The sequence below is a fragment of the Phyllobates terribilis genome, unplaced genomic scaffold (assembly GCF_046119375.1).
Source record: "Phyllobates terribilis strain yellow unplaced genomic scaffold, ASM4611937v1 Scaffold_2__4_contigs__length_985480577, whole genome shotgun sequence".
NCBI lineage: Eukaryota > Metazoa > Chordata > Amphibia > Anura > Dendrobatidae > Phyllobates > Phyllobates terribilis.
Genome location: NW_027362762.1, coordinates 13,610,101 through 13,620,097, shown reverse-complemented (window position 1 = coordinate 13,620,097; position 9,997 = coordinate 13,610,101). Strand labels below are relative to the sequence as shown.

The following is a 9,997-nucleotide window of genomic DNA, read 5'->3' as shown; positions in this document are numbered from 1 at the left end:
TGCTGGACTGCATTTGTATTTTCTACTGTTGAGCTAGCTTGTTGCTCTGTTGCCGTTCTCTGTTAGATTTGCTAGGTCTTCTGACCCCTATGCCTTTTTTGTTGTGTGTTTGTCTTTGACTGCTACTATTTCTGAGAGGAGGTGTCCAACTTTTCCCAGTCCCTAGATCTTGTAGGGATCCCTCCCTCACATCTATAGGTCTGCGTTCAGACTAGCCGAGGACTTTAGCGGGTCTGATCGCAGGATCAGGATCCCCGTTACATCGTAGGGATCTAGTTTAGTTCTATTGTAGGGACAGATCTCCTCTCTTTCCTTAGTCTCTGTAGCAGATCATAACACTAGCAGCACTGCTCTCGGGTGGAATGGAGAACATGATGGAATGCACCAGTGCGTCTTGGTACTCCCGCATTTTACGCTCCCGGTTCAACGGTGTTATGAGGCTTTGTAAGTTGTCCCGGTAGCTCCTGCGCTGTGTGGCTTCGATTCCCCAAATAAATTAATTTTAATACGGCCTGTTGATGTTAGGCCACGGCTGTGCTCATATCGGTCGCAACAGGTAACCGTTCACAGGTCGATGTGGAGGTAGACCGTGACGGCTGCTGCAGCACTGATTCAGAGGAACTGGAGTATGAATCGGAGTCAATGTGTACAGACTGGATTCCTGCAATCCTTGGAGTTGGCAGAACACATACAGCACCACTCTCAAGATCTGTACCCGGCTCCACAACATTTACCCAAGGGCAGTGAGGGAAAGGTATCGTCCCTGTCCATGCTTACTGGTCCACGCATCAGTGGTCAGGTGGACCTTGCTACTGACGGCATTTTGTAGCGCATGTTTAATTTTTCCCTCCACATGCTGTTGCAGGGCAGGGACGGCTTGCCTGCTGAAATAAAAGCAGCTGGGCACGTTGTATTGTGGGACTGCCAATGCAATCAAGTTATGAAAGGTGTTAGTCTCCACCAGCCTGAATGATAGCATTTCAAGGGCCAGTAGATTTGCAATGCCAGCATTCAGAGCCTGTGCTCAGGGGTGGTTTGTCGAGTATGGCTCCTTTTCTCCCATGCCTGTGCTAACGATGGCTGTAGACTGGCCTGGGACTGTGAGGATGACAGGGAACGTGGTGCTGTGGGTAGAATGACACTGTGTCTCTGTACAACAGTGCCAGAGATTCTTCCATGGCGATCCTGTGAGGAATCCGAACCAGCTGTGTGTGAGCTGGAGGAAGAGGCTACAACACGAGCTGAAGAGGTGGTAGGTGGCGCAGTAGGTGGGCCTAGGTCTTCAGTGTGTCTTTGTAACTCCACCACGTGCTTGGTCCGCACATGTTTCCACATATTTGTGGTATTGAGGTTGCTGACACTTTTCCCTCTTTTCACCTTCTGATTACACAGCTTGCATTTGACAAAGTAAATGTCATCTGCAACTGTGTCAAAAAAGTACCAGGCACTGCAAGTCTTGGGAGCGCCCGCTTTGGGTTTTGGAAGAGCCATGCTCCTAATGGGTGCCGAAGTGGAGGCTACAGGCAACCAAGTCTGCCCCCTCCCTCTCCATCCTTTTGGGGCCGTTCGGGGAATCGCCTCCTCAGAGCTGCTCCCACCACCTTCCTGTCCCTCACACCATGATGGGTCAAGGACCTTATCATCTACACCACCCTCTTCAAACAACTGCTTCTCCTGGGTAGTCTCGACAGCACAGTACGCACCAGAAAGTGGCACCTGAGTCTCATCATCAGATGCGTACTGAGGTGTGCTGCTGACCATAGGCACTGGCCCACCCGCCTCTTCGGATTCAGAGAGACAAAGCGGTTGCGCATCACTGCATACTACCTCTTCTTCAAATTCTAGAATTCTGCTTGGCTGGCCCCCTCTTTCCAAGCCAAGAGATTCAGAGAACAGAAGTAGAGATGGCTCCTGTCCAGGGCTCTCTGACTGCCTGGGCAATTTGGCAGGTGGTGAAGAGACAGATGGGTGCTCTTCAGTGCTCAGGACCTGAGAGGATCTGGAACTAATTGAAGTTGATGCGTTAGCTGCCATCCATCCAACAATGGCTTCAATTTGGTCCTCCCGCAGCAGTGGGGTATGGCTAGCTCCTACAAAGCTGCGCATAAAGGACTGTTCCCTGGTAAAACTGGGGGATGCTGAGTCACTGGTGCCCGCAGCAGGCACAGAATCCCCACGTCCTCTCCCTGCAGGCACAGAATCCTCACGTCCTCTCCCTGCAGAAACACCATGTCCACGACCACGACCACATGCCTTACTCCCTGCCTTCTTCATCTTGGTAGACTGATAAAGATAGGCAGAAAAGTACTAAGGGCTTAGTGTGCTTATTCCTGAACAGCTGCTAACAGGTATAAGGAACACTAATTTTATAAAGTGTGGACTAGACTTTAATATGAGCTAATGTGGCCTACACAACTGTAAAGTGGAGTGTTTGGTGAACTTCATTTAGGTTTTTTTGTCACAAAAAGACACTGGATGTGCGCAAAGATGTAATACCGATAATATCACAAACTTTTTGTAGCTATTACAATGTAGGAAGGTAACCTACAATGCAATAGATGAGGCTGCAAAAAATAGGCTAATACTAATCTGGCTGGGGCTGCAGGATACAAGGCTGCAGAAAGGCTCCTCTATCTACTCCTATATAGTGTGTTTGGAACCAATTTAGCTGAATACGGATGGAACCACCACACTAATAGGAGAAATCAGGAAAAATGATCAATTAGCAAAAAAGGACAATGTATGAGGCAGTGACACACACTGAGTGCACTACAACCAGACGTGGTTGAAGCACACACTACAGGGTGAGCTGCACTCACACACACAGACCTTGCAGAAAGCGGTGAACAGTACAGATGCAGAGCACTGTGCACTAGCGCTGCAAGACCAAAAAAATGTCTCTATCTACTCCTATATAGTGTGTTTGGAACCAATTTAACTGAATACGGATGGAACCACCACACTAATAGGAGAAATCAGGAAAAATGAGCAATTAGCAAAAAAGGATAATGTATAAGGCAGTGACGCACGCTGAGCGCACTACAACCAGATGTGGCTGAAGCACACACTACAGCGTGAGCTGCACTCAAGCCCCCGTCTCACATAGCGAGATCGCTATGTGTGACACTTTGCAGCGATCAGGCCCCTGCTGTGAGGTCGCTGATCGCTGCAAAGTGTCCTGGACCATTTTTTGGTTGTTGCCCTCCCGCTGGTCAGCACACATCGCTGTGTGTGACCAGCGGGAGCAGCGATCAGACTGGTAACCATGATAAACATCGGGTTACTAGGGGCACACGCGCACCTAGTAACCCGTTGTTTATCATGGTTACGAGCCTGCTAAAGTGAGCGGTAACCTCCCGCTCACCGTAGCAGAGTGGTAACCATGATAAACAACGGGTTACTAGGGGCACGTGTGGCCCTAGTAACCCGATGTTTAACATGGTTACCAGCCTGCTCCTGCTTCAGCAGGCTCGTAACCAGGAGCAGGACATCGTGGAAAGATTCTTTCCACAATGTCACTGCTCCCCTGATCTTTGGTGAGCCTGCCTGTTTGACAGCTCACCAGCGACCACATAGCGACGCTGCAACAATCCCTGACAGGTCGTATCGTTGTCGGGATCGTTGCAGCGTCGCTAAGTGTGACGGGGCCTTCACACACACAGACCTTGCAGACAGAGAACTGTGCACTAGCGCTGCAAGGAACAGCGATTTATAAAGTAGCTTGAGTAAAGCAGAATAGACCAAATAGGTAGCTAAAACTGTCCCTCAGAACAACAGCGTCCTATCCCTAACTGAATTCACAGCAGAGTGAGCTCAAAATGGCGGCGGCGGCTTTTATAGTGCATCATGACATCATTTCAGCAGCCAATCACAGTCATGCCATTAGTTAAGATGCCTACATGCCTAACAGGATGTGCCCACACTTCTTAGGATCCTCATTGGCTGAATAAAATGAAAATGGCTCATTGCATTATGGGAACTTCAGATTCCGGTATACGATATTGCAAAAGTGTCGGAATTAAGTATCGGAATTCCGATACCGTGAATATCGGCCGATACCCGATGTTTCAGTATCGGAATGCTCAACACTAGTTATGGTGCTATATAAAGCCGGGATGTGTCAAGTTAACCCTTGCTATGCTGACCAAAGACTTCACATCTTTTCCAAACGTGACACGAGACCAGTGCGGATGACACAGAGGATTCCAGAAATATCCAAGGCAGTCCCGTGTAAGTCCCGGTGACACTGCGCAGATATTAAAGCTACATTTTGTCTATGGACTTTGTTTCCGAATCAACATTTAATTCATGGACTTTTGATTAAAATGTGGACTGTGCAATAAAGAGTACCGTTTATGGACTGAACAATAATGAATACAGTTATGGACTGTGCAATATCTACATGATATAATTTATTTTAAAGGAGTTATCATCTAAAGACTGTTATATAAGAACCAAGAAGAAGACGAGACGACGACCAGACGACATCAGATGATGACAATTGGACCCGTAAGTGCTTCGATTTTGAGTTAGGGAAGCATAATCATGAATTTTATATAAATATTAGTCACAGCGAACATAACATGAATTCACATAATTATGTTATTGAATATGGATGTATATCAATAATCCAACATTGATATTATTATTATGGACGTTAAATTATTTTGCCATGCGGCTATACAGTAAGTTAGTAAATCTATAAATGGACAGAGCAGATGACATACAGTATATACTGTAGATACCACACGACACTCAGGGAGGGGGCTCTGTTCTGTCTCCCCTCTCAGAGGGTCTACGCTCAGCATCTGACACGTGCTTCTGTGGCCTACTATAACTTGGACGGACACTCATGGACAAGCAGCTGATAAACCTTCTACACAGGATCCAGAGAAAGATGGATGAATAAACAGCAGCCAATTTAATGAACTAACCATGGGACTAATTCACATATTCTGTATTTTGCTACAATGGTTTTTTTTGATGGACAATGCAAAAAGTCACTACATTTTTTTCTAAGAACTATCGTGACTAGTGATGAGCGAGCGTGCTCGGGTATTCGCCGAGTAGTTTCGGCATGCTCGGCATTTTAGTAACAGTCACCACGCCTGCATGTGTCACAGGTGTTAGACAGCTGTGACACATGCAGGGATAGCTTGTCACAGACGCTACCCATCATATAGGAGAAACACTGGAGATTAATCTGCATTATACAGGACCACTTGTGACCAATACTAACACATGCCATCGTCATCCAAGACAATCCCTTTTAGAGATCACAGCATTGTGAAGAATGAAATGTTTCTAAGTTCTAACCAGATGACATGTTGCAGTGCTTCTAAAGAGATGTAGAGCTGCAGTGCGGATCTCCTTGGTCTTAACACCATAGATTATTGGGTTTAGAGTTGGTGGGATGAGGACGTAGAGGTTGGACAGAATCACATGGATGTGTGGAGGTATATGACCTATTCTACAGTTATATGAAAAAGTTTGGGCACCCCTATTAATCTTAAGCTTAATGTTTTATATAAATTGGTGTTTTTGCAGCAGCTATTTCAGTTTGATAGATGTAATAACTGTTGGACACAGTAATGTTTCTGCCTTGAAATGAGGTTTATTGTACTAACAGGAAATGTGCAATCTGTATTCAAACAAAATGTGACAGGTGCATAAGTATGGGCACCTCACCAGAAAAGTGACATTAATATTTAGTAGATCCTCCTTTTGCCTCTAGTCGCTTCCTGTAGCTTTTAATGAGTTCCTGGATCCTGGATGAAGGTATTTTTGACCATTCCTCTTTACAAAACAATTCCAGTTCCTGTAAGTTTGATGGTCGCCCCCGAGCATGGACAGCCCTCTTCACATGATCCCACAGATGTTCAATGATGTTCAGGTCTGGGGACTGGGATGGCCATTCCAGAACATTGTAATTGTTCCTCTGCATGAATGCCTGAGTAGATTTGGAGTGGTGTTTTGGATCATTGTCTTGCTGAAAGATCCATCCCCTGCGTAACTTCAACCTTATCACTGATTCTTGAACATTATTGTCAAGAATCTGCTGATACTGAGTGGAATCCATGCGTCCCTCAACTTTAACAAGATTCCCGGTGCCGGCATTGGCCACACAGCCCCAAAGCATGATGGAACCTCCACCAAATTTTACTGTGGGTAGCAAGTGTTTTTCTTGGAATGTTGTGTTTTTTTGCCGCCATGCATAACGCCTTTTTGCATGACCAAACAACTCAATCTTGGTTTCATCAGTCCACAGGACCTTCTTCCAAAAAGAAATTGGCTTCTCCAAATGTGCTTTTGCATACCTCAGCCGTTTGTGGCGTGCTTGCAGAAATGGCTTCTTTTGCATCACTCTCCCATACAGCTTCTCCTTGTGCAAAGTGCGTTGTATAGTTGACCGATGCACAGTGACACCATCTGCAGCAAGTTGATGCTGCAGCTCTCTGGAGGTGGTCTGAGGATTGTCCTTGACTGATCTCACCATTCTTCTTCTCTGCCTTTCTGATGTTTTTCTTGGCCTGCCACTTCTGGCCTTAACAAGAACTGTCCCTGTGTTCTTCCATTTCCTTACTATGTTCCTCATAGTGGAAACTGACAGGTTAAATCTCTGAGACAGCTTTTTGTATCCTTCCCCTGAACAACTATGTTGAATAATCTTTGTTTTCAGATCATTTGACAGTTGTTTTGAGGAGCTCATGATGCCACTCTTCAGAGGAGATTCAAACAGGAGAACAACTTGCAAGTGGCCACTTTAAGTAGCTTTTCTCATGATTGCATACACCTGGCTATGAAGTTCAAAGCTCAATGAGGTTACAAAACCAAAAAAAGTGCTTTAGTAAGTCAGTAAAAAGTAGGTAGGAGTATTTAAAACAAGAAAATGATAAGGGTGCCCATACTTATGCACCTGTCAAATTTTGTTTGAATGCAGATTGCACATTTTCTGTTAGTACAATAAACCTGATTTCAAGGCAGAAACATTACTGTGTCCAACAGTTATTACATATATCAAACTGAAATAGCTGTTGCAAAAACACCAATTTTTATAAAACATTAAGCTTAAGATTAATAGGGGTGCCCAAACTTTTTCATATAACTGTATAAGTTAGGAAGGAAAACTGTCCCAGGGTGTAGAACATGAGGATGATACAAATGTGAGAAGTACAAGTTCCAAAGGCTTTATTCTTGGTGTTCTTAGAAGGAAGTCTCAAAAGTGCCCTCAATATCAAGACATACGATATGGCAATGCATGTTATGTCAAATACAATGATTAGCAAGACCATGGTCAAGCCATAGGCACTGTTGATGGTGGTGTCAGCACAAGCCAACTTCACAACCGCCATGTGGTCACAGTAGGCATGTGGGATGCGATGACTCTGACAGTATGGGAGTCTACTGGCCATCCATTGGCAAGGGGCCACTATGATAGTTCCTCTTATCACCAGGGCTAGGATCATTTTTCCTATTAATGTGTTGGTTAAAGTACTTACATAGTGAAAGGGATTACAGATAGCGATGTATCTATCAAAGGCCATGGCCAGGAGGACTCCAGACTCTAGTGAGGTGAAACAGTGGATGAAGAACATCTGTACAAGGCAGGATAAGAAAGGGATCTCCTTCTGATTGAGCCAGAAGATGCAGAGCATTTTCAGGGTAATGGAGCTTGACAGAACCAGATCAGTGAGGGACAAAGTAAAGAGGAAATAATACATGGGACTGTGCAGCCGTGGTTCCATCATGACGAGGAGCAGCATCAGGAGGTTCCCCAGGACCGCTATGACGTACATGACAAAGATAGGGATCGATATCCACACATGAGAAGATTCAAAGCCCGGGACCCCCTCCATGATGAACACGCTTGTATAAATGCCGGAGATATTGATGGACGCCATGATTCAGCCCAGAATTAATATGAAGTCATCCAACCCCTGAGTAGATTCTCCAACACAAATATTAACATTCACATTATTCACTTTCATTCTTTCGATTTGAAATTGAAATAAAGTTAAAATACAGATCAATAAAAATGATAAAAAATAAAAGATTATTCCAGCCAATCCTCAGTGCCACCTGGATGAATATAAGAAATGGTGTTACAGATGTTGGGGTCAAGAATGTGAAGACCCTTTGGTCATAGATTCTTCTCATCTCATTTTTAGAAGGTTTTATATTTTATGCTTCTTATCATGTAGAAGGTGACAACCCCACTCATAGCACGTATACCTACCACCCTGGATATATTTTCCCCACCACCATATGAATTATTCTCCTGTCCTCTCACTTTCAATGTCCTCCTCACATCAGTCCTTGTCTAGAATTAAACATCCCTGTTATTGACAATAATGAACCATAGATGGTCCCTCCCGTTGCTCTTTGTTCATGGTGAGACTTGGTTGTAGGGGATTAATCGTTCTATTATTTACCTGCTTGCTACAGACGTCTTTCAGCCTCTTAAGGACCCACGTTACTTGGTGATCCGTGATGAAGGTGTATGATTTATAGTATGTACAGCAGTGATGTGAGTGGTGCTGGGCGGAGTCCTTTTGGGTCCAGTCCACTATAGACACTTTGATTTATCAGGTCAATACCTCGGTTAAACGATAAATTAATCCCACTGCTGCAGTAAAATCCCGGCAATTTCTAATCAACAACTTGGAAAATGCCTTGAATCCCTCGGCAGGCTGATATTACCACTGTCATCTACTGTACAACTCAATGACCCATGTTCTATAGATTAATGAGTTTGTCTTGTCACATGATATTGATTATAAGGTAGGATATATCATCTATATCAGATTAGTAGTGGTCCAACACCTGGCACCACCTCTGATCAGTTGTTATAAGCTGCGGTGGTGGCCACATGTAAACATTGAATGGGGCTCCACCGCATTACTCCACTCACTATGTAGCAGCGGAGTACTGCAACTCCGCTCCTATTCTCCTGAACCACTGACAGTGGTGGTGCCAAGTGGCGGACCTCCACCAATATAATATTGATGACCTATCCTGATGATGAGTGATGAATATCGTGAGACCAGAGAACCCCTTTAAATCTATAAATGCCGGAGCAAGACAAGAGTCCACAATTTCCCTGCTGCCAGTATATGACAGGATAATCACTGAGGTCACAGCCACGGGAGGGTTTTATCTCACATTGCACCCACGAGACTTGGCTACTGCTTTCATCCTGGACAGGTCTTACTTCTGAGGCTCGAGCACACCACTGAATTATGTGTACATTTTGGATGGAGCCATATTTATACGGACATAGCCATAGCTCCGTACACCTCTACCACATATTTTACTCTCTTGAGTTGTCGCGCAGTCTCTGTCTGGTGCCCTGTGTATGTAGGTGTTATCCTACCCCTCCATACTTACTTAGGCTCTGTATGTGTGACGCCTCTACTCGTAAAGCCCGTGTTGGGGGACTCTGTGTCGGGCCCTGTGATGGGAGAGATGGAATGCAGCCGTGGCCCGGGCCCGACCCGTGCTCAGGGCCGTCACATTAAAAAAAAGAGATGGTATGGGCTTGCCCAGGTTGAGTGGCTTATTTAACGACTACGCCACCTGTGGTGCCTGGTGAAGGGTACAGTCCGCTAAGGCATAGTGTTACTGCGGCCGAAGTTCTTACTACTCCCCACAGGCCTCAGGGCGCAGGGACAGGATGGAGGGGGTAGTAGTAGAGGAGAAGGGATCCCGCATCCCGCGGCGTGGCGCAGAAATAACAGTCCGGAGGCCATAGGGGTGAACTTCCAAGGCTTTACTCACTTAGATGGCAAAGGAAGGCGAATCCCTGCTCCCCGCGGAGTCCTGCGTTCACCAGAGACGGGGGTCCGACAACCTCCAAGTAAGTCCAGCATTCAATCGCGACCTTACAGCAGAGTGTTCCTGAACTACAGACTGAATCCTTTCCTATCCGTGTGTGTGCAAATAGGCCGGGTCTCCCTCTGAACTCCTCTCAGAACAAGGCCACGGGGGCAGCTCCGCT

General features: G+C 45.6%; 1 protein-coding gene across 1 annotated transcript; it reads right to left on the bottom strand.

The window, feature by feature from the left end:
* Window positions 1-5,304: 5,304 nt before the first annotated feature.
* LOC141243248 (olfactory receptor 52N2-like) lies at window positions 5,305-7,901 on the bottom strand. Its single transcript, XM_073668914.1, has 2 exons — window positions 7,111-7,901; window positions 5,305-5,473 (listed from the first exon to the last, which is right to left on the bottom strand). Exons 1-2 carry the CDS (start codon window positions 7,899-7,901, stop codon window positions 5,305-5,307), a joined length of 960 nt encoding a protein of 319 aa, XP_073525015.1.
* Between the last annotated feature and the right edge of the window lie 2,096 nt (window positions 7,902-9,997).